Consider the following 24,898-nt stretch of genomic DNA (forward strand, 5'->3'; position numbering starts at 1 on the left):
CCAAACTAATTTAATCTGACCACTATCAGATAGCTTTTATTTCAAGTTATTAGCATGTATCAGTTGTGGACAATGTTATTCATTTTACTTTCCTAGTTGAAGGGCAATTGATGAATTGAATTAGGAAGGAAATAAAGGGAAAATCTAGAACTGACATAGATGTAAATGTGGCGTGTGGCATTGTAGATATTGGCTTCCCTTAGTAAAAGACAAATCTAAATCTGATCCTGATCCTTGGATTGTCAGTAGGGAAAAATGGTATATCCATTATTATATCAGAATTGTTGATTGCCAGATTTTTCAAATATCTCAATAAAAATGAATAATTCATTATCAATCATTGAAACCACCCCAAGAATAACTATAGATTACTGCCTGAACTATGAACAAACTGGCATAAGGTAAATAAGCTCAAAGAATTGAATGCATAGCTCAAAAATTGGTGTGGGAGAAATGGGTTTTGATTCATTAGGTGCTGGCAGCAGTATTGAGGAGCTGTACCATTGGGATTGTCTTTAATATGCTGGGTCCAGTGCTGGAAAGTCATATAACTAGGGCATTGATGGGGGCTTAGAGCTAAAGGGGGTGAGGGATCATTTGAGGGGTATCTGAACGTGTGCAGCATTCGTAAGACAGCACAAATAGAAATAAATATGTATTACCTGATAGCCATTTCAGAAGGTGACCAGGGCTGGGACCTAAATATTTCAAGGATATTTGACATTTCAGAAGGTCAAGAAGCTAGGAAAGGGTAATGGTGCAGCTCTGTTAATTAAGGATAACTAGAGTGAGATAACCTTAATTTGGAAGATCAAGACATGTAAAATCACGCTTGGGTAGAGTTAAGAAATAGCAAAGGTTATGAAGCCCCCTAACAATAGTTGTAGGACAGCACATCAGGAAGAAATAGTGGAGACTTGTAAAAGAAGTAATGCAATAATCATTGATGATTTTAATTTTCATATAGGTTGGCCAAATCAGATTGGCATAGCTAGCTCGGAAGATGAGTTCGCAGAATGTATTTGGGAGAACAACTTCTTCCAAATACATTTGTTCTGGTGCCAACCAGGGAGCAAGCTATTTCAAGCCTGGTAATGTATAATAAGACAGAATTAATTAATGACCTCCTAATAAAGGACCCTCTAAGTGTCAATGGTTATAATATGATAGAATTTCCCATTCAATTAGAGGGTGAGAAGCGGGGTCAAAGACTAATGTTTTAAATGTAAATAATGGTACTAACAAGAGTATGAAGAACGAGTGGCTAAAGTGAACTGGAAAATAGGTTAAAAGGTATGTCAGTAGAGAAACAGTAACTCTTAGCTTAGATATTGAGAAGGAATCATCTGTGGCTAACTAAGGGAGTTAAAGATAGTATCAAATGGAAAGAAAAGGGTGCAATACAGCAATTAATGGCAGGCCAGAAGATTGGATAGATTTTAGAAACCAGCTACAAATTTCTAAAGATATAATGAGGGAGAAATTGAGGAAGATAGCTGGTAATATAAAATGAATAGTAAGGGACCACAAAGAGATCAGCTGTACTCTTTTCAAATGGCACAGGAGGCTTAAGGGATGAAATGGTCTAATGCAGTTATTATTCTTTGTATTCTTGTTGGTATTGTGCTGTTAGAATTTACTTTTACTTGAACAAGTATATTTCTTTTAATTAAAACTATACACTCTTTACAACAGTAGCCACACTTCAGAATGTACATCATTGTCAGTAAATTTGAGAACTCTACTAATCATGGAAGATGCCACATAAATGCAAGTCTTTTTTTCTTTTATCAGAACTCTCAGTGTTTGTCTGGACCAAATTCAATGTCCCTTGATCACACAATCACATCTGTTAGAGACACCATAGCTTCTCATCCCCCCGCTTATATGATGTCATTACAAGAAGGATACCAAGAGCTTTCGCAGGAACAAGTGGAAAATCTACGGTTTGAACTAAACATTATTAAAGCAAATACAAGGAACAAGAACTTGGTAATGTTAGTTGGCTTCTTTTTCAATGTGGAAAGATTGATGTGTTATGAAATAAAAGTGTTTAAGTACAGTTTCTAAGTTGTTATGTCCAAGGGTGTTCTTCCAGGCTGTATTTTGTATTGAAGTTGGTACAGTTTAAGGAATGTCTTTTAGTGTGCTGTGTACAGTTTTAAAATTTAGTGACTGGGTTAATGCAATTAAGTTTTCTTCTGTCTTTATGGCCCATTTTGTTTTACTGACCACATGCCAGAGACCACCTCATGTTTCTGCTTATGCTGCTGAACTGGGGTTACGTAAGAATGATTTAGATAATCAAGTTTTAAATTGTGTGAGACAGCTGCCTTTCCTTTGAAGGCATAACTCAGACTACAAAACTGAAAATGTGGGTACATACATCATGGGCACATATTCATGTATTTCCACTATGTAGTGACACTACGCTGTAGTCTTTAAATATAATTTCAATGTGATACTTCAGTGTCATTAAAATACACAGGAAAAAATTAAAGTGTTCAGAAATGTCTTGATACTATGTCATGAGGGATAATATTTCAGTAGGGAAATCTTCGGTGTATGTTCTGTCTTTTAAAAAGCGCTTAGACGATTAATGGATAAGATGGATGTAGAGGGATATGGGCTAAATGCGGGCAGTTGGGACTAGCTTTGTGGTTTTTTAAAAAAAGGGTGGCATGGACAAGTTGGGCCGAAGGGCCTGTTTCCATGCTGTAAACATCTATGACTCTAAATCCTATGCACAAGTGGCTTGATACTTTCGCTTAAATATCACTCAAATTATCAATATACTTTTATAATAAACCATCATTCAGTTCTGGCAATTTTATAGACAATTTCAGGAAAGAAACAGGCCATTTGCCGTGTCAGGTGTTAGTGTGTTTTGCCCTCTCCAATCCCACTGTCCTTTTTCAAGCAGTTACATAACTCACCTGTAACAGACTTTGCTTTCACTATACATTTATCAAAGAATTTCATGTTCTAACTACCTAGGTAATTTTTAAACTTTTTTCTTAAATTTGTGCCTTGTATTTTGTCACAGTTGAAGCTAGTCATCATTAGTTCTTGAATCATGATCTTTCATTAGTCTTGGAGACCTATTCCATCATCTGCTCAGCTGTGGAAGAGTCCAAACTTGTCAATTATCTCTTCGCAACTGTTAACCTCACCCCAGCAGAGATTTGTATATAGCACATGCTGTGTAAGCAAGTTAACTGACTTCTCCACAAGCGTTAATTACAAAAGATTTTTTTTAAACAGCTGTCCCATTTTCTAAAACTAGAACATACTCCTTCAACTTTTTTGCCCCCATGGGGTGTATTTTTCTTAAAAACAAAAATTCTTTCATTTATATAAAGTGAATATGGTTGTTATTGGATGCTGTAGTATTCTCCTTGTGTAACATAAGGTTCAATAACCCAGCCAAACTTATCACCAAATTAGTATCCTTTTAAAATGTATAGAATGTAGATTCTGTTGTCACTTTTCATGATGCGGATGTGCTGGCGTTGGACTGGGGTAAACACAGTAAAAAGTCTGACAACACCAGGTTTTAGTCCAACTGATTTATTTGATAGTAAACGCACAAGCTTTCAAGGTTTCCCTCTTCGTCAGGTGAATGGAGAGTTCTGGCCTCAGACAGAGCATATAAAGCACAGACAGTTTAGAGATTACTGATTAGAATGCGAATCTTTACACCTAACCTGCTGTTCAAGTCCTAAAGTGGCTGACAATGTGAGTGGAAGGAGCACTGATCACAGGTTAAAGAGATGTGTATTGTCTCCAGACAACACAGTGAGTGAGGTTTTGCAAACCCAGCCAAGTCACGGGGGTTACAGATAGTGTGACATGAACCCAAGATCCCTGTTGAGACTGTCCTCATGTGTGCGGAACTTGGCTATCAGTCTCTGCTCAGCGACTCTGCGCTGTCATGTGTCGTGAAGGCCGCCTTGGAGAACGCTTACCCAAAGGTCAGAGGCTGAATGCCCGTGACCACTGAAGTGTTCGCCAACAGGAAGGGAACAGTCTTGCCTGGTGATTGTCGAGCGATGTTCATTCATCTGTTGTCGTAGCGTCTGCATGGTCTCCCCAATGTACCATGCTTCAGGACATCCTTTCTTGCAACGTATCAGGTAGACAATGTTGGCCGAGTTGCAAGAGTATTTACCGTGTACCTGGTGGATGGTATTCTCACGTGTGATGATGGTATCCGTGTTGATGATCCGGCATGTCTTGCAGAGGTTGCTGTGGCAAGGTTGTGTGGTGTCGTGGTCACTGTTCTCCTGAAGACTGGGTAGTTTGCTGCGAACAATGGCCTGTTTGAGGTTGTGTGGTTGTCTGAAGGCAAGAAGTGGGGGTGTGGGGATGGCCCTGGCGAGATGTTCGTCTTCATCAATGATATGTTGAAGACTCCGGAGAAGATGTCGTAGCTTCTCCGCTCCAGGGAAGTACGCTCGACAATCACCAGGCAAGACTGTTCCCTTCCTGTTGGCGAACACTTCAGTGGTCACGGGCATTCAGCCTCTGACCTTCGGGTAAGCGTTCTCCAAGGCGGCCTTCACGACACACGACAGCGCAGTCGCTGAGCAGAGACTGATAGCCAAGTTCCACACACATGAGGACGGTCTCAACAGGGATCTTGGGTTCATGTCACACTATCTGTAACCCCCGTGACTTGCCTGGGTTTGCAAAACCTCACTCACTGTGCCGACTGGAGACAATATACATCTCTTTAACCTGTGATCAGTGCTCCTTCCACTCACGTTGTCGGCCACTTTAGGACTTGAACAGCAGGTTAGGTGTAAAGATTCGCATTCTAACCAGTAATCTCTAAACTGTCTGTGCTTTATATGCTCTGTCTGAGGCCAGAACTCTCCATTCACCTGACGAAGAGGGAAACCTCGAAAGCTTGTGCGTTTGCTATCAAATAAATCGGTTGGACTAAAACCTGGTGTTGTCAGACTTGTCACTTTTCATACCATATAAAAGCTGTTTTCAGCATAAAAGCAAATTACTGCAGATGCTGGAATCTGGAACCAAAAGAGAAAACATTGGAAAATCTCAGCAGCTCTGGCAGAATCTGTAAGGAGAGAAAAGAGCTGATGTTGAGTCCACATGACCCTTTGTCAAAGCTAAAAGGCATAGGAAGTGGAAGATATGCTGCAGAGTGAGGGAATGAAAGATGAGTCATAGCCATAGAAACCAGGGGAAAAGACTGCTACTGGCTGTCCACAGAAAGAATAAAGAGTGATGTAAATGTTGGAGGAGGAGTGGGGGGATGGAATAGAGGTAGAATGTTGAAAAAGGTAAGAGAAAAGAGGATGGGGGGGGAGAAAAATGAAGAAAGACCGTAGAGAAATAAAAGAGAACAGTAAAAGATAAAATAAAATAGAATGAAAACAAAGGGCTGAGGTGGGGTAGAGCGAATTATCTGAAGTTGTTCAATTCAGTTTTGAGTTCAGAAGGCTGTAAAGTGCCTAAACAGAAGATGAGATGCTGTTCCTCCATTTTGCATTGAGCTTCACTGAAACATTGCAGCAAACCAAGGATAGACGTGGGCATGGGAGCAGGATTGTGTATTAAAATGGCAAGCAACTGGAGTATTCTTTGCCTTTTTTTTATGGTCTTCATTTTCCTTCTCCCCGCCCCCCCCCACCACTCCAACTCTTTTTCCTTTCTCCTACTTCATCTCCTTTCCCTTGCCTTTTCTCCCTTCCCACTTACCCTTTTCTACATTCTATCTCTGTCCCATCCCATCCACCTCCCCCTCAACCACCCCCCCCCGCCCCCCAACCACAACATCTCCATCTGTCACAGCTTTTCTGCTGTTTGGCCATTCATATCCTTTATTCTCTGTGGACAGCCTTTTTTCCAGGTTTCTATGGCTATCTTTCATTCCCTCCCCTTGCAGTATAAATATAACAAAGAACAACACAACACGGGAAACAGGCCCTTCGGCCCAATGAGCCCGCGCCGCCGTCCCACTGTCTCAGTGTCCTATTCATGATTTTAGTCTACGCCTAATGTGCGAGGATCAGGGAGGTCCAATTTAGGGACAATTTAGTACCCAATCAATCAGCCTGTATCTCCCACTTTCTAGTCTTTTAGCTTTTACAAAGGGTCATCTGGACTCGAAACATCAGCTCTTTTCTCTCCTTACAGATGCTGCAGACCTGCTGAGATTTTCCAGCATTTTCTCTTTTGATTTCTTCTCAGCAGTGTTCATTCTATTTTCTAGTAGTTGGTTCTAAATTCCATCTTGTGCTCACACCCATTCTAGCCACTTGACATATTTTCTTTCTTCTATTTTAATGCCTGAAACAATAATTAAAAACTAGTCAGTTTCTTTGGGTATTGCAGATGGGAAATCAAGATCAAGAGTCACCTCCAGGTGTTTGAAAGAGCAGGAGAATTTTTTTATAAGCAAAATACTGTGGCTGCTAGAGAACTGAAATAACAACAAAGTGGTGGAAGAACCCACCAGCAACTGTGGAAAAGAAACCAAATTAATACTTCCTGTCCAATATAATTTTTCTTTCAAACTTGGATATTGGGCATCACTGGCAAGGTCAGCATTTATTGCCTCCTGTAATTGTCCTTGGGAAGGTGGTGGTGAATCACAAAAGTCCATGTGGTCACATGACAGCTCCTACAGTTCTATTCAGCAGAGAGGTCTGTGACTTTACCTCAGTAACGATGAAGGAACTATGATACATTTCCAAGGTCAGGATGGTATGAGATTTGGAGGTATACTTGCAGATGATGGTGTTCTGATGTGCCTCCTTCCCTTGTCCTTTTATAAGTAAGGACACGCTAATGTAACTAACTTCCATTTTAGAAATCGGCCTTTATTTTTGGGCTAGAACATCCGAGTGGTGGCAATCATGATTAGGTTGCCACTCCATTTCTTTTGATGAGAAAAGTGCACTGCAGTAAGTTCTTGAGGCCTTCATAGAACATAAAACATTACAATGCAGTACAGGCCTTTGACCCTCGCTGTTGCGCCAACTGGTGAAACCAATCTAAAGCCCATCTAACCTACACTATTCCAATATCATCCATATGTTTATCCATTGACCATTTAAATGCCCTTAATGTTGGTGAATCCACTGCTGTTGCAGGCAGGGCATTCCACATTCTTACTACTCTCTGAGTAAACAACCTACCTCTGACATCTGTCCTATATCTGTCGTCCCTCAATTTAAGGCTATACCCCCTCGTGCTAGTTATCTCCATCCGAGGAAAATGGTTCACATTGTCCACTTTGTCTAATCCTCTGATCATCTTATATCCCTCTATTAAGTCACCTTTTAACCTTCTCTCTAACGAAAACAGCCTCAAGTCCAGGCAACATACTGGTAAATCTCCTCTGCACCCTTTCCAATGCTTCCACATCTTTCCTATAATGTGGCGACCAGAACTGTACGCTATACTCCAAGTGTGGCCGCACCAGTTTTGTACAGCTGCAACATGACCTCATGACTCCTAAACTCAATCCCTCTACCAATAAAAGCTAACACACTGTATGCATTCTTAACAATCCTATCAACCTGGGTGCCAACTTTCAGGGATCTATGCACATGGACACCGCGATCTCTCTGCTCATCCTAACTACAGAGTAACTTACCATTAGCCCAGATCTGTTTAAAGTTTTAGGAAGCCAGAGAAAAGGTAATGTACAAGGTATGTGAGTTAGATGGTTTTGGAGTGGTGAATGAGGGGTTGAGGGCTTAGTTGGGAGTGGGGGTCGGGGGGCTGTGAAATCACAGGGTGGATCAGCACCTCCAGGAAGGGAATCCCTTAGTACATCTGGGGGTACCTTCTGATATAATCTGACAGAGGTCAGAAATTCTGGGCCTTTCTATAAGCATTTTGATTTTTTAATATTAAAATATTGCATCTGTATTTCAGTTTTTCAAATTATAAATAGAACACTGTCCGTTTCCATTAAAAATTTGTGCAAATTTACAGCCTCATCCCACTGATTTTCTGATTTTTATTTCTGTGTGCCACTGATACTCAGAGGGGTAGGTTCAAATGTTTAGTGTTGCAGCTTATTTAGGCAGCTGGTTCAGCAACCTGTTCAGTTCAGGCAGCACTTTGAAACAAATTATTTGTGAGGGTACAATTGGGAGATAGCAAAAATAAAAGTTTCTATATTGGTTTCCTGCGATTATCTTTGTGTGGGAGATTTTGTTCAAAAGCATGAACACTTTACAATATATTAAATAAAATAACACAATCCTCTGTGCTGCATATCAAATATTACTGCAGTGAGAAGGTTATCGTTTAATGAGGAGGATATTTGGAATTTAACGTACTGTAAAAGGGAATTTAAAAAAACTGAAGCATGCAAAATTAATGTTCTTCCCTGACCTGTAATATTGTAAAATATAATTTGGCTTTTATCTTCCATGGAACATTGTAATCAGCATATCAGATCCGTCAGTTACCTTTACAGAAGAAGAATCACTATCATGACTAGATGATTAGCAAAGCAAGGTCTGCTTTGTGGAATGAATATCTTGAATGGGTTCACTTATCTTGTGTGTTTAATGAATACAGAATGTAAAATGGATAATTACAGAATCTGATGGAATTTCTTTTAAAGAAACTGTTGGGGAAATGCTGTAAAGTACTTGTCAATCTGACAATCTTCCTGATTATTATTTTCAATGTCCATTTCAACAGGCGGTATCTTGGAGTATCACCAATAATGGATTATTTTATAACCAAATTGATCCTGCAATAAACTATTTATTTAATAAAATGATTTTTATTTTTGCAGTTTGTATTGTATTGTTCATGCTAATTTATCATGTTTCTAATATTATAAATATAAATTATGGAGTTATGCTTTTAAAACATATGCGTCTGCTGGGCATATTAAATACCAGCATTTCTCAAATTTTGTTTCATATGAATCTTTCCAGGAGGGCACTTCCCATAATCTGTCAGGACCTATGAACTCTTCACAATGTATTTGTCAATCCCATCTACTGACAGCACTGAAAAATACAAGACCTTCTATTGGTCAGCAAGAATGGCATAACTTTGTAGAACTGTGAGTAGAAAATTCTTGCTCAATTTAAATTGAAAATATAAATCAAGCTTTATTGTACTATCAAATACTTGGAATAATATGGTCTAACTACTGCATATTGCCTAAAATGCAAATGAAAGCTTATGTAATAATCCTTAGAATAAACCAGGCCAGGAGATCAAGCGGAGGCCGAGCAGCTGGCTTCCCACTGGGCGCCACGACCTCCACACGTCTCCAGCCACTGGGTTTCCAGTGTCATCAATGCAGCGCCAGAAATTGGTACGGAGCTGAATAAATTATGTTAATGAAGATTTAAATATCATTAGTCTCCAGGCCCACTAGCCTCTTTCAGTTTGAAAAATTCGTTTTGAAAGTCCCACTGAAAAAACTAGTGGGATTTACTCCAGTTTTTACATGAGTTCAACATTTAAACTTTTTTTGGGAAAATTCCACCTGTGTCCTTTACTGCACTTAAAACTATTTCTAATATCAGGAATGAACATGTGAAACTTTGTGTGAAATGGAATATTGTTGAATACAAGTTTAGGCTACATTGAATAACTCAGAGAAAACATTATTATTACTGTTGGGTAGTATGGAATTACTAATTTCCTTTTCTAGTATTTGCGGAACTGTCAGCATTTTTAGTTTGCACTTTTTTTTCCTGCTATGGTAGACGATGTAAAAAGTCTGACAACACCAGGTTTTAGTCCAACCGATTTATTTGATAATACAAGCTTTCGAGGGGACTGCCTCTTTGTCAGGTGAATGGAGAGAATTCTCCATTCACCTGACGAAGAGGCAGTCCCCTCGAAAGCTTGAGTATTATCAAATAAATCGGTTGGACTAAAACCTGGTGTTGTCAGACTTTTTACTGTGTTTACGCCAGTCCAACGCCAGCATTCCCACATCATGGTAGACGATGCCAAGAGGCAGATTTAAAATGTGCAACTTTCTGAAGAAGTACCTGTTTGCATTTGTGAATTCAACAGAGCATCAAAATCAAAGTTTGTCAATGATATTTTGAATATTGTTGTTTCATAATTTTACAAAAATGATGCTGATTAAAAACGGGGGTTATTTGAACACAGACACAAAATGGTAAATTCTAAGAAAAATTGGAGATTGATTTAAAATCACAGTAATGTAGATTTTAATCAATGAAGGCTTCAGCAACTTTATTCATATAGCTGTCCTATCACTCTTGCATCTCTACTTTTAGTTGCAGATCTTGTTTGCTTGAATATTCCAGTTTTATGTACCAGTCTTCAGTATGGCTTTAAGCATGCTTGTTCCACCAGTAACCTTTACACCTGCCACACAATGGCTCATAACTCGTGCAGGGTGGCAGGCAGTCTCTGTAGGATTGCCACTCTCGACGGACTTACCCATGTTGAAATTGCAAAGCCTCTGTCATGCCCAACCTTCCTCACTCAGGCTGGGTGAGATAGGAGTGACGAAGTGTGTCCCAGAAATGAGCACCCCCTTACAACACTAGCTGCCATGAAGATGATGTTTAAAGGAAAAGGATAAGCTTCAACGCTAAGTTTTCAGACAATCAAGGGAGACGTAACAGAGGGACATAGGGGAGGGGAACAGACAGGAGGAAACGAGGGAGGAAGAGGAGGTTGGAGGGGGTGATTGGGCAAAGCTCTGGCTGGGTGTGAAAATTGTTATTTGAGGTAGAAGTGAGTTTTTTCCTTCTAAATGTCTATGTAAAATTAGGAGAATCATCCAAAGTTAGCAATTTAAATTGCTTCTGCCAGATGGTTCCCTGCCCAGCACAGTTGTCCAGGGGAAGTTGGTACTTCTGGACAACTGCTGGATAAATCCTTATGCGGGAACTTTCTGGAGGGTAGCTTTCAAGAAGAGAGGGGTTAAGAAGGATCATTTTTGAAGAGACTGCTGGAAATGGTAGATCTGTTAATGGCTACTTAATTGCTTCTGCTGCCATGCTGTTTTTGAATAGGGTAATCAATGGTTATAAAGAATAGGCAGGAAAGTGGAGTTTAGGTCAAGATTAGATAGTGAGGGCAGCATGACCTACTGTTATATTTTTTTGCTCTCTTTTCCACTAACGTGGAGGCTTCCCTGTATCCTGTACTTCTTATTGTTTCTTAATTGAGTGGAGGAAGTAATTAATTATTAACTTTGTGTACACAAAGGAAAATTGTGTCCAACAGCTGGAAGAGTAGCAATTGTTTTCCCTCCAAAAATGAAAACTTAAATAAGACAGAAATTGTAGGCCAATTGGCAGGAGACTATTCAGAGTAAGTTAGAATAATCACTGCTTGCACAGTAATCTGGTAGAGTACATTGCCTGCTTATTGGCAAACTCACCTAATTTCATTCATTAAAATTAGAAAAATGATTAAACATCAAGCTCAGTCAGCACAATTTCAAGAAGGTGCCATTAGAAAACATTTTTTTTAAAGTAAGGAATAGTGCAAATGCAGTCCATATGATATATATGGATTTTGAAATACTTCTAACGCGCATTTAGAATTCAGCATTATAAATCTTCAAATTATTTCTGATCTTGGTTTATTTCCACTGATAATGTAATAAGCCACAAATTAGTTGCCATTAATTTCACTGCAATTCTTTAGAAACTCAGATCACTCCTTATTACCCTTCACAACTATGCAGCTGTAAGTACAGTTATTGGCGAGACAGAGTACAGTATAAAGTCACTAGGATTTTACTAAGATTGAATTTGGATTTTAAAATTAGAGTTGAAAAGGTAAATCCAAAAGTACTTCAAAATTAAAGGGTTTTGTAATTTAAGATAAACGGTGATGCATTTTTCCCTACCCAAATCAGCTATTCATGTGAAGAGATCATGATGATCATAAATAAATTGAAGAGTCGGGTGTCAAAGGTATGAAGATTGAACAGGAAATTGTAGGTTGGACTAAATTGAGGAAACTACCAGTGTTGTATATTTCCATACTGTAACATGAGAATCTTTGCAGTTTAATTGATGAACCACATGCTCTCTTCAATGTTGGAATTCTCTTCTAATAGTTTTCCAAAGACTGGGGTAGACATTTAACTAGGCATAAAGCATTGTCTGGGCAGTGTGCAGATGAAGTGCCACTGATTGGTTCAGTTTTGTCTCTTTTTTCAGGTATGATGGCTTTCAGAAATCTAAAGACAGCAAGAGGCAGAGTGGAGTCATTAATGCTGGACAGAGAGTTACCTTGGCATAATAAATTTCTTTTACATGAATTTGTCAAAGTAAATTTGTTGCACTGATGATACAATCTGACCTTTTTATTTGATTCCAGTATATAAGTCTGAAGTGACTTCAAATCAAACCAAATCTTAAAGAATGTATTTTACAAAAATGTCAATTACACTTGAAACTGTTATCAACTTTAAACTCAACGTTATGTTCATGTAACTCCTCTACCCAATAAAGGTAAATTAAGATTATTATACTAATAGTATTTATCAAGCTTGTAATTTAACCTGTTTATACTTATATTAAGAAAATAATAAATTCATTAATAGTGTCTTGGTCAATAAATTTGACACTGTTGGTTGTTAAATAAATGTTCACCAGGGTAAAATGTCAGTTTGAGTTCAAAATCTTATACACAGCAATTTCCAAGGCTATAAATAAATGAGTAGGTTTGAGCAACATTTATGATAGCAAATGGAAAAGAGTCTCACACAAAGTACCAATATTTTCTTAACCTAAAATCTGTGTTTACTTTGACCCAAAAATCAGGATTTATTCCAAAAACAACTTATTCACACAAGCCTAATATGAAAATTAGTCACAGAACAATGTTATTTTGTGGTATTTTGTATCCTCAGTCTGGGAAATATTTTGCTGAGAAGGAACAGCATTAAGACATCTTTAAGAAAAGCCCTATGTGGTACTATGAGGTGTCTCCAACCCACCAAGCTACTGAGTGGAAAAGAACTTTATTCTGTAATTAGAACCAATCAGGAAATGTGTAAAGCTTGGTCCAAGAGCTAAATGCATCTAAGTTTTTCTAATTTTATAAATATTACTGTGAAACTAAACTAAGCCCAAGTGGAAATTTTAGAGCAATCCATGAGGAATATTTTTCATATTTCAAATGTGTATCATTATTTTGTTCATTTATCCTTGACAAATTGCCATCTGTTTTTCCTATTGGAAACTCACATGTGTCACTATTTCCTGCCATTCTCTTCTTTCCTGGATAATTTCAACACTTGTTATCTGGACATAGATTTTCAGTGATAGTTGGAATTATTCTGTTTACAGCAAAATTCTAACATTTATCAAGTAGAGTAGAAAAATGTTTCAGCAGTTATTTATTTAGTATAATAGAAAATACAGTTCAGATCTTTATGGCAAGAACCACAAAGTAGTATTCTGAGAATTTTAATAATTTAAATTGTTTGAATCTGCTGTAATTGCTTGTTTACATTAGCACTTCTTAAGAATACTACCATCATCTAATTTATATTCAAATCTAGCAGAGTACCAGTTGGAACTCCTTCAATGTGAACTGGATATAATAGCCTGTAGTTCCTGCTAGGTCCTCTCTCTCTCTTTTCCCCCTTCCAATTCACCTGAAATCCAGCAAAGTACAACAAAAGATTGAGTGGTTAAAAATGCAAATAATCTCTAATTTTTTGAGCTCATCTGGAAGATGGCCCCATCCATGAAACATGAGATAGATTCCACTGTTCCAAATTTCCTCTAATTCCACCTATTTGCACGCCTTTTGACAGTTTTTTTGCCTTTTAAGTCACCTTAGTTGAAATTTGCCAAGAAATGACTACACCAGAAACTAATTCTGTTTCAAACCTAGTCATTTTCAATGCCTTTAAAATAAGGTTACATGAGGGCTGGAGTCACCATACTAAAAATGCTTTGTGAAAAATCAATTTTCAACTGTATTAAAGAAACCACAGCAAGCATACCAGTTTTAAATGTGCCAAAAAAGGTCACATCCTAAAAGTTCTAAAAGGCTGCCTGATTAGAAATTCATGGGAACATTTTGTTTGGTGATTCTGCAAATGACAGCAGAAACATAAGCAAAAAGAGCTTGTGAAAACTTTGGATTGCCAATTGTGTGCAGATGGAAACTTTACCCCCATGTCTTTTGTCATCAATAATTGCCCTCTAATCACTGAAGCAAGGCCAAATAAAAATTGCTTCATCTTACTGATCCAAAATTCAGGAACAGATTAACTGATTGACTCAAATCTTCAACTACCAAGATTCTGAAGAATAAGAAAAATAAAAATGTATCATACAAAGATTGCAATTTCTATAATGTCTTTCACATTCCAAAGCACTTCAGCCAGTGAGGTAGTGTAGTCATCATTGTACTGTAGGAAATAGGGCAGCCATTTTGCACACAGCAAGTCACACAAACGATAAAATGAAGTACCACTGATGTTACTTAAAGCTGTGGAATATTGTAACCACCCAAGGAGCTTAACAGAGCCTCACTTGAAAGAATCTGACTGGCTAGTATTCCCTAAGTATTATGCACAAGTCTCAGCCATGATTAAGGTATTCAAGTCTCGAGTTGAACTTGAACCAACTCAGGTGGCGCATCCTATTAGCATTTTAGCTTTTGCTAGTCCAGCTTCTGAATCTGGATTTAAGCGAATGTATTTACTCATTAAAATTAGTCTTCCTTCCCAGATCCAGCTAACTGATATGTCTTTGTTTATCCTCCAGTAGGAGCGTTCTTGTCTCTTTCCCCAATCAGCGATCCCATTCACATGATGGCACATTCAAAGAAAGCATGGTGGTGGTGGCAGTGGTGGCCCCCCTTCCCCTCCCACTCCAGCGAGGTCGTACCTGTACTGGCTCTGTCTAAGAGCTAACCATGTGACAGGGAAGTCAGGAAACCACATTGCTTCACTAATGTCAAGACACTAGCCATACAGTACACGACTAACAAAATGACCTGAATGAGGCCAGCATCAAAATTCTAGCAGAGGCCACCATGGAAACCTACACAGAGGGTGTGGCCATACACACACGATGGAAATGACAGATGATGTCATCATAGCTGTAGCCAAAGAAGCCCCATGACCCTGAAGAGTCCAATGAATGCTTCTTAGCCATGCCATGAAGGTTGTTGTGATGCCCCTGGATTTCACATAGCAGCACAAAAAACATGTTTGACTGCATTAATGACATGATGGACTGTATCTCACACATCTGAAGATAACATGCTAAGCACAGAAAAATTAGAAACTAGAAGCGGGAGTAGCCCATTTGAATTTTCAAGCATGCTTTGTCATTCATTCTGATCATCAAATTCAATATCCTGATCCCTCTTCCCCCCCATATCCCTTTAACTACGAGAGCTATATCTAATTTCTTCTTGAAATCAGAGAACCTTTGACCTCTACATTCTGTGGTAGTGCATTCCACAAATTCAACTGTTTCACTGGCAGGGAATTCTACAGATTCACAACCCTCTGTGTGAAAAAGTTCCTCCTCAACTCAGTCCTAAATCTGGGTGAAGTAGTTTCTCCTCACCTCAGTCCTAAAATGTTTACCCCTTATCCTCAAACTGCGTTGCCTTGTTCTGGTCTCCCCCACCATTGGGAACATTCTGAATCTACCCTGTCTAACCCTATTAGAATTTTATAAGTTTCTACGAGATCCCCTCTCTTCTGAATTCCAGTGAATATAATCCTAGCTGACTTGGTCTCTCCTCATTTGAAAGACCTGCCATTCTAGGAATCAGCCTGGTAAACCTTTGTTGTACTCCCTCTTTAGCAAGGATATCCTTCTTCGGATAAGGACACTAAAACTGCACACATTAGCTACCCTCCAATCTGTAGGAACTATTCCAGAGTCCAAAGAATTTTGGAAAATAACCACCTGTGGATCTTCTGAAGTACCCTGGGATGAAGATTATCAGGGCCTCGAGATTTATCCACCTTCAATCCTAATTTTCCCAAAGCCATTTCTCGACTAATGCTGATTTCCTTCAGCTCATCACGAAAAGACGTTTCTAAGAACATAAGAACTAGGAGCAGGAGTAGGCCATCTGGCCCCTCGAGCCTCTTCTCCATTCAATAAGACCATGGCTGATCTTTTCATGGACTCAGCTTCACTTACCCATCTGCTTACTATAACTCTTAATTTCTTTACTGTTCAAAAATGAATCTATCTTTGCCTTAAAAACATTCAATGAGGTAGCCGCAACTGTTTCACTGGCAGGGAATTCTACAGATTCACAACCCTCTGTGCAAAGAAGTTCCTCCTCAACTCAGTCCTAAATCTGTTTCCCTATATTTTGAGACTATGTCCCCTAGTTCTATTTTCACCCGCCAGTAGAAATAATTTCTCTGCTTCTATCTTATCTATTCCCTTCAAAATCTTATATGTTTCTATAAGATCTCCCCTCATTCTTCTGAATTCCAATGAATATAGCCCCAGTCTACTCAGTCTCGTCTCATAAGCCAACCTTCTCAACTCCAGAATCAACCTAGTGAATCTACTCCGCACCCCCTCCAGTATCCCTTCTCAAGGAAGGAGACCAAAATGTACACAGTACTCCAGGTGTGGCCTCACCAGCATCTTATGCAGCTGCAACATAACCTCACTTTTTAAACTCCATCCCTCTAGCAACGCAGGACAAAATTCCATTTGCCTTCTTAATTACCTGCTGCACCTGCAAAGCAACTCCTTGAGATTCCTGCACAAGGACACCCAGGCCCCTCGGCACAGCAGCATGCTGCAATTTTTTAACATTTAAATAATAGTCCATTTTGCTGTTATTCCTACCAAAATCGATGACCTCACATTTACCAACATTGTATTCCATCTGCCAGACCTTTGCCTACTCATTTAGCCTATCAGCACTTTTGGCATATTACTCATGTCTTCCTTTGAGAAGACTGAAGCAAAGTACAAATTTAATTCCTCAGCCATTTCTTTATTCACCGTTATGAATTCTCCCATTTCTGACTGTAAGGGGCCTACATTTGTTTTCAAATTTTTTCTCTTATATATCTACAGAAACTTTTACAGTCAGTTTTTACGTACCCTGCTAGCTTGCTTTCATGCTCTGTTTTTTCCTTCTTATCCCTTGGTCCTCCTTTGCTAAATTTTAAATTGCTCCCAATCCTCAGGCCTATTGCTATTTCTTGCCAATTTGAATACTTCCTTGAATCTAATACTACCTCTAATTTCCCTAGTATGCCATGGTTTGGCCGCAATTCCCTTACCATTTTTGTATCAAACAGGAAGAAACAACTTCTGGAGTTCTTCTATTTGTTCTTTAAATGCCTGCCATTGCCTGTCTCCTTTCAATAATGTTTCCCAGTCCATCATGGCCAATTCATGCCTCATATCATCATAGTTACCTTTACTGAGATTCAAGACCCTGACCTCAGAATCAACTACATCACTATCCACCTTGACAAAGAATTCTACCATTCCAGAGTTTTCCTGGACCAAATTCCCAACACTTCTCAATGCAAAGCCTTTACAAGGTCAGTGCATTATAAGGTGCGAATAAATTCACACATTTACTGCTTTACAATATTCATTTGGCATTTGAATCTGTAGTTTTGACAGACAGTGCACTTGTGGATCTGTGAAGTTAGAGATGCACTTGCATGGGAATGTCATAAATCTGTGCTTTAAACAAATTTGTTGGCAGTTTCCTTGGAATTTGACTAGGAATTTACTGTAATTGTTGTCATAAAACTGATGTCCGACAAGATTTTCTGTTGTTGTCTTGTTCATTCACATAATGGCCACTCACCTGATGAAAGAACACCGTTCCGAAAGTTAGTGGCATTTACTACCAAATAGACCTGTTGGACTTTAACCTGGTGTTGTGAGACTTCTTATCAAAGTGTACCCCCAGCATCACAATGTTTTCCCTCCCAAACCATGCTTTTATATTATTCAACTCGCCTTCCTGCAAAAGATGGTGAAATATTCTACATTCAACAGCTAGAGTTGGGGTGCAGATAAACTGGAATCAAAATTAAATGACCAAACAGATACAAGGAGCAGAGCAATCTACTCCTGTCCTCCATCCAGCACCAAGGGTCAATTATTCAAACCAAGATATTTGATCACAGCAAGGTACAAAAAGTATTCTGCTGGAATTCTTAATTAACTGAGATTGAGGTGAAGATCGAAGATTCTCAGAAAGGAATGGCCTTTTCTCATTCTTTTTTCTGAGAAAGATTATAAACAAGTAGCTTAAGGCTGTCATTGTGATGTATAGCACATTGTTTCAGCCTTTTTCTTTCATATTCTTGACAGGTGCTGGGCATGAAGAGGTGAGTGTTTTCTGGCACCAATTTGACAGAATAGTTCAAACACAAGTGCAGGGCCTTTATTAAAATATTTAAAGATAGCAACTGAACTACTGCCAACTGTGAAAGAGAACTCAGAACCTCTACCACCCTTTGAACATAAGAAATAGGAGCAGGAGTAGGTCATCTAGCCCTTCGAGCCTGCCCCGCCATTCAATAAGATCATGGCTGATCTGAAGTGAATCAGTTCCACGTTCCTGCTTTCTCCCCATAACCCTTAATTCCCCTGTCTATCAGAAATCTATCTACCCGTGACTTAAATATATTTAGCGAGGTAGCCTCCACCACTTCAACGGGCAGAGAATTCCAGAGATTCACCACCCTTTGAATGAAGAAGTTCCTCCTCAACTCCGATCTGAACTGCCCCCCCCCACCCCCTTTTCTTGAGGCTGTGTCCTCTAGTCCTGCTATCCTTTCTAAGCGGGAAGAATCTCTCTACCTCTACCTATCCATCCCCTTCATTATCTTATACGTCTCTGTAAGATCCCCTCTCATCCTTCTAAACTCCGAGTACAGACCCAGTCTATTTAGTCTCTCTTCATAGGCCAACCCTCTCATCTCCAGTATCAGCCTAGTGAACCTCTTCTGCACTCCCTCCAAAGCCAATATACCCTTCCGCAAGTGCGGCGACCAAAACTGCACACAGTACTCCAGCTGCGGCCTCACCAGTACCCTGTACAGTTGCAGCAAGACCTCTACTTTTATATTCTATCCCCCTCGCTATAAAGGCCAACATTCCATTCGCCTTCTTGATCACCTGCTGCACCTACAGACTGGGTTTTTGCGACTCGTGCACAAAGACCCCCAGTCCCTCTGCACCATAGCATGTTGCAGCTTTTTGCCTTTTAAATAATAATCCCTCCTACTATTATTTCTGCCAAAGTGGATAACCTCACACTTGCTAACATTATACTCCATCTGCCAGGTCCTCGCCCACTCGCTCAGCCTATCCAGATCTCTCTGCAGACTTTCCACACCCTCCATGCAATTTGCTTCTCCACTCATCTTCGTGTCATCAGCAAATTTCGTCACCCTACACTCAGCCCCCTCCTCCAGATCATCTATATAAATGGTAAACAGTTGAGGCCCCAGCACCGATCCCTGCGGCACTCCACCAGTCATCAACCGCCAACCAGAATAGCACCCATTGATACCAACTCTTTGCTTCCTATTAGACAGCCAATCCTCTATCCATGCTAACACCTTACCCCCAACTCCGTGCACCCTAACCTTCTGTAGCAACCTTTTGTGAGGCACCTTATCAAACACCTTTTGGAAATCTAAACACACCACATCCACCGGTTCCCCTTTGTCTACCGCACTAGTCACATCCTCATAGAAATCCAATAAATTCGTCAAACATGACTTCCCCTTAACAAATCTGTGCTGTGTCTGCTCGATCAAACCATTCTTTTCTTGGTGCCTCGCTATTTCTTCTTTGATGACAGATTCTAGCATTTTTCCAATTACATACATTAAACTAACCGGCCTATAATCCCCTGCCTTTTGTCTGCTACTAGCCGTTTTCCAATCTTCCGGCATTTCCCTGGAGTCCAGCGAATTTTGATAAATAATTACTAAGGCATCCACTATCACCTCATCCGGTCCTGGGGACTTGTCCGCCTTCAGTCCCATTAGTCTATCAAGACTACCTCTCTAGTGATAGTAATCGCATTTAGGCCCTCATCTCCTACCATCCTTCTATCTTTAATATCCAGCAAACTATTCGTGTCCTCCTCCGTGAAGACCGAGGCAAAAAACTTACTTAAAGCCTCAGCCATTTCCTCATTGCCCACTGCTAAATGCCCCCTCTCATCCTCCAAGGGTCCAACATTCACTCTAGTCATTCTCTTCTTTATATATTTGTAAAAACTTTTACTGTCATTTTTTATATTTAGTGCTAGTTTAGCTTCATACTCTATCTTTCCTTTATCACCTTCTTAGTCATTCTTTGTTGATTTTTAAATCTTTCTCAATCTTCTAATTGCCCACTATTTTTAGCCACTCTGAATGCATCAGCTTTTAATTTAATACTCCTCTTTATTTCCTTCGATAACCAAGGCTGGTTATCCCTTCTCCTACAGTCCTCCTTTACTATCGGAATATATTTCTGCTGAGTACCGAAAAAGATCTCCTTAAAAATCCTCCACTGTTCCTCAGCCGTCCTACCAATCAATCTGCGTCCCCAATCTACATTCGCCAATTCCGCTCTCATCCTATCATACTCCCCTCTGTTTAAACAGAGGACACAGATTTGGGACCCTACTTTCTCATCCTCCATCTGCATCAGAAATTCAATCATACTATGATCACTCGTCTCGAGAGGATCCCTCACAAGATCCCTAATTCTACCTACCTCGTTACACAACACCAGATCTAAAGATAGCTTGCTCCCTCATAGGTTCCGTCACATACTGTTCAAGGAAACTATCCCGACAGCATTCCAAGAACTGTTCCTCAAGCCCACCGCGTCTGACTTGGGTCATCCAATCAATATGCAGATTAAAATCCCCCATAATTATCGCCATTCTGTTTCTGCATGCATCAATTATTTGCTTGTTTATAGCCTACCCCCCCTCAAAAGTTATTATTTGGGGGCCTATAGGCCACACCCACCAGTGTCTTCCCCTTACGATTCCTTATCTCCACCCACAACGATTCCACGTTTTGCTCTTTGGAGCCTATATCCTCCCTTACTATTGCCCTGATATTATCCTTAATTAAGAGCTACCCCACCCCCTTTTTCCTCCCGTCTATCCTTCCTAAACACCTGATGCCCCTGGGCATTCAGCTCCCAGTCCCTGTCACCCTGCAACCACGTTTCCGTAATGGCCACTAGATCATATCCATTTGTGTTGATTTGTGCCATCAGCTCATTCACTTTGTTGCGAATGCTTTGTGCATTCAGGTAAACTGTCTTTATACCAGCCTTCATCTGGACCTTATTTGTAGAAACGCTACTAACCTCTCTCATGTCCTGTACTCCTTTTATTAGTGGGACATCCTCAACATTTAGCTGCACACGTACCCTCTACTTTAGATTTTGTAATTCTCCACACCCCCCCTCCCCCGCCACAATTAGTTTAAAGCCCTATCTACAGTCCTAGTTATACAATTCGCCAGGACTCTGGTCCCGGCACGATTCAGATTAAGACCATCCCATCTGAACAGGTCCCATCTGCCCCAATACTGGTACTAATGCCCCATAAATTCAAACCCATTCCTCCAACACCAATCCCTGAGCCACCCATTCATCTCCTTAATCCTATTTACCCTGTGCCAATTTGCACGTGGTTCAGGTAGTAATCCAGAGATAACCACCTTGTCGGTTCTGCTTTTTAATTTGGTTCCCAGCTTTGCATACTCCCTCTGCAGATCCTTAGTTCCTATTTTGCCTATGTTGTTGGCACCCACATGAATCACAATGACCGGATTCTCACCCTCCCACTCCAGGTTCTTCTGCGGCCCAGACGAGACATCCTGGACCCGAGCACGAGGCAGACAACACACCCTTCGGTATTCTTTATCCTTGTCACAAAGGACAGTGTCAATGTCCCTAACTATACTGTCCCCAATTACCACTACATTCCTCTTTACTTCTTCCACTTCGACCTCTGTCTGCACCACTATACTGTGGGCAGTTTGCTCGTCAACCTTGCAGCCCTCGTTCTTGTCCACACTGGGAGCAAGAATCTCAAACCTGTTGTGCAGATTCAGGGGCTAAGGCTTTTGGGTCCCCCCTTCCTTCCTCCCCCCACCCCCCTCCTTCCTCTCATCCTTCCTCCCCCCACTCCCCTCCTTCCTCTCATCCTTCATCCCCACACCCCCCTCCTTCCCATACACTCACCCTCTCATCCTTCCTCCCCTCAGCAACCCCTTCCTGTTCCTGACCCTCAGAGTTAATCAGTTTAGGGGGTTTGAATTTGTCTTGTAACCCATTATCCAGGTTACACTTACCCTCCCTGATGAGCCTCAGTGTCTGAAGCTCAGACAGCTCGTCTACTTTGAGCTGGAGCTCCTCAAGCAACCAGCACTTACTGCAGACACGGTCACTATCATGCAGAAACAGCACATCACATGTTCCTCCATCTCAGTCCCCTAGTGAATTCTAAACACAGTTAAGAATTTAGACTTACCTTGCCCTTTTCTCCCAAGCCCTGTGAGCGAAAGCCCTTACATAAGAACATAAGAAATAGGAGCAGGAGTAGGCCATCTAGCCCTTCGAGCCTGCCCCGCCATTCAATAAGATCATGGCTGATCTGTCGCTGCTCAGTTCCACTTTCCCGCTTTCTCCCCATAACCCTTAATCCCCTCTCTTATCAAAAACCCATCAACCCGCGTCTTAAAAATATTTAGCGAGGCAGCCTCCACCACTTCAACGGGCAGAGAATTCCAGAGATTCACCACCCTTTGAGTGAAGAAGTTCCTCCTCAACTCCGTTCTAAACTGCCCCCCTTTTATCTTGAGGCTGTGCCCCCTAGTCCTACTGTCTTTTTTGAGTGGGAAGAGTCTCTCCACCTCTATCCTATCCATCCCATTCATCATCTTATACGTTTCAATGAGATCTCCCCTCATTCTTCTCAACTCTAACGAGTACAAGCCCAGTTTATTCAGCCTCTCCTCATAGCTCAACCCCCTCAACTCCGGTATCAGCCTAGTAAACCTCCTCTGCACTCCCTCCAAGGCCAAAATATCTTTGCGCAGGTGCGGTGCCCAAAACTGCACACAGTACTCCAGCTCACTCTGCTTCCCTCTCACTCCACTGCCTGCTGTCTACTGCAACCCTCCTTTTATACTTTGCGCGGTAAAAAATCCCTTCCCACAAAGCTCCGCGGCCCACTTTCTGTTTAATTATTAAAGCAGAAATTCCATTAAAAAGCCCGCGAAAATCTTTACAAAGGCAATTGCTTACCTTTACTCTGTGTAACCTTCTCTCCGCTCACTCCAATGAACAACGTGTGTGTAGAAGTGCTTCCGGGCATCTCTCCTGGATGGTCTGGCCTTAATTTTTAGACTACATCTCTTAGTTCTAAAATCTCCAACTAGTGGAAATAGTTTGATCAAACTCAGTTTGCTTAATAGCCCTTTTATCCACTTGCCCCATCAAAATCAGTGTCAACCTGCTATTTTTATCTTCTCCTAGGCTCCAGAACTGTTGAAGCCTAGTCATTTTCCGGCTTTCATTTTTACCTGTCCGACTTTTTCAGCAATTTACATGCTTTAAGCTGTAAATGTATGATTTCTTTTATGCCTCTTACTATCTAAAACAAAATTTACCTTTGTCATGTCTCCAAACCTCAAGTTATTCATACCATCAAGTTCATTGTTCAGGTGTTTTAGAATATAACTCTCAGTTTAAGGAATTAATGTTTTAACTGCAGGAAATCAGGGTTTCTGGTTGAGAAACTGATAAACGTGGAGTTCATTACCCTTAAAAGGTTGAGGCTTCTTAAGCGGTTAACAGTTTGAGGGGTAAGATCATGAAGTAGCTGGTGAGCTTACTTAGTTAAAGAACTGGAGACATAACATCTGCAATATTTTCAGTAAAGGCAGTCCAAAGTGATGTTTTTGTTTTTAGTTTTAACTGCAACTTGGATCTGATATGTGCAGTTTGCAGTCCACTGAGAGAAGACAGCCAAAGTAAATAGCAGTTGTTTAGATACGCACTGTAAGCAAAAGAAAAGCTAACTTCTTCATCTGCTGCATGGAATGTTGGTAGGGCTTACATTCAGTTTGGATTCCATGAGGGAAAAGAAGCTAGAACATTGCCTAGTTTGAAGCTATTGGAAAAATTGACAATAATCCTCAAAGAGTCTTGTGGCAAAAGAAAATAACAAGCACATTAGCTTGAAAATATTGAAAAAAGAAACCAGAACAAGGGATTGCAGCGTCCACAGGTAAGAGATAATAAATTAACATTTTCTTCTGAGGAGAGCTCAAAGTTAGGAGAATTAATTTCCAGAGGATTGTAGCTTATGTTTGGTTGACCCTCACAGAAGTACAATGTACTTTACGATGTACTTTAGATACCAGATAATTCTTGGGGGTTGGGGTAGATGTAAGATGTAAATCTAAGTGCATGGCATTTGCTTGCATTAGCAATGGTGTTTATTCCATTTTATTTCAATAAAGTTTGTTTTCTTTAAAAACATGACATTTTATGGTATAGTTTTATTGCTCAAATAACTGGGTATTTGGATTTTTCTTTAGAGGTTAACAGTCCCTAACTGGATCACAACACTGCTTCTCCTTGTGTGTCTTTCTTCTGCTTCTGCAGAAGATATTTACGTCAACTATATTGAGATTGACATCAAGATGTGCCAGAGGTGGTAAGAGTGAAACAGTTGATTTTAACAGCTTCATGGTCATTTTTACTGATACCAGGCTTTTATTTCTTATTAAACTGAATTCAAACTGTACAAATGCCATGGTGAGCTTTGTGTAGTTCAGTTACATTACCAATGCTCTGCTGTTGGGCAATCCAATGTTTCTCCAGATGTTGTACATCTCTATGACTACCATTCTTTTGATTAA

At 40.2% G+C, this 24,898-nt stretch overlaps 1 protein-coding gene across 3 annotated transcripts in view; it reads left to right on the forward strand.

Annotated features, from left to right (window-relative positions):
• Positions 1–18,471, forward strand: part of pex1 (peroxisomal biogenesis factor 1) — a 79,631-nt gene extending 61,160 nt beyond the window's left edge. For 2 of the 3 annotated variants that reach the window (XM_080206713.1, XM_080206722.1), the window contains exons 22-24: positions 1,795–1,992; positions 8,937–9,067; positions 12,177–18,471. In XM_080206713.1, the coding sequence (XP_080062839.1) occupies positions 1,795–1,992; positions 8,937–9,067; positions 12,177–12,258 (411 nt within the window). In that variant the 3' untranslated portion in view covers positions 12,259–18,471. Of the gene's footprint in view, positions 1–1,794; positions 1,998–8,936; positions 9,068–12,176 lie in introns of all 3 variants that reach the window. The other variant, XR_013888920.1, reaches the window with a different exon arrangement.
• The last annotated feature ends 6,427 nt before the right edge of the window (positions 18,472–24,898 follow it).

The sequence above is a fragment of the Carcharhinus amblyrhynchos genome, chromosome 2 (genome assembly GCF_965287045.1).
Source record: "Carcharhinus amblyrhynchos chromosome 2, sCarAmb.v2.hapA, whole genome shotgun sequence".
Classification (NCBI taxonomy): Eukaryota; Metazoa; Chordata; class Chondrichthyes; order Carcharhiniformes; family Carcharhinidae; genus Carcharhinus; species Carcharhinus amblyrhynchos.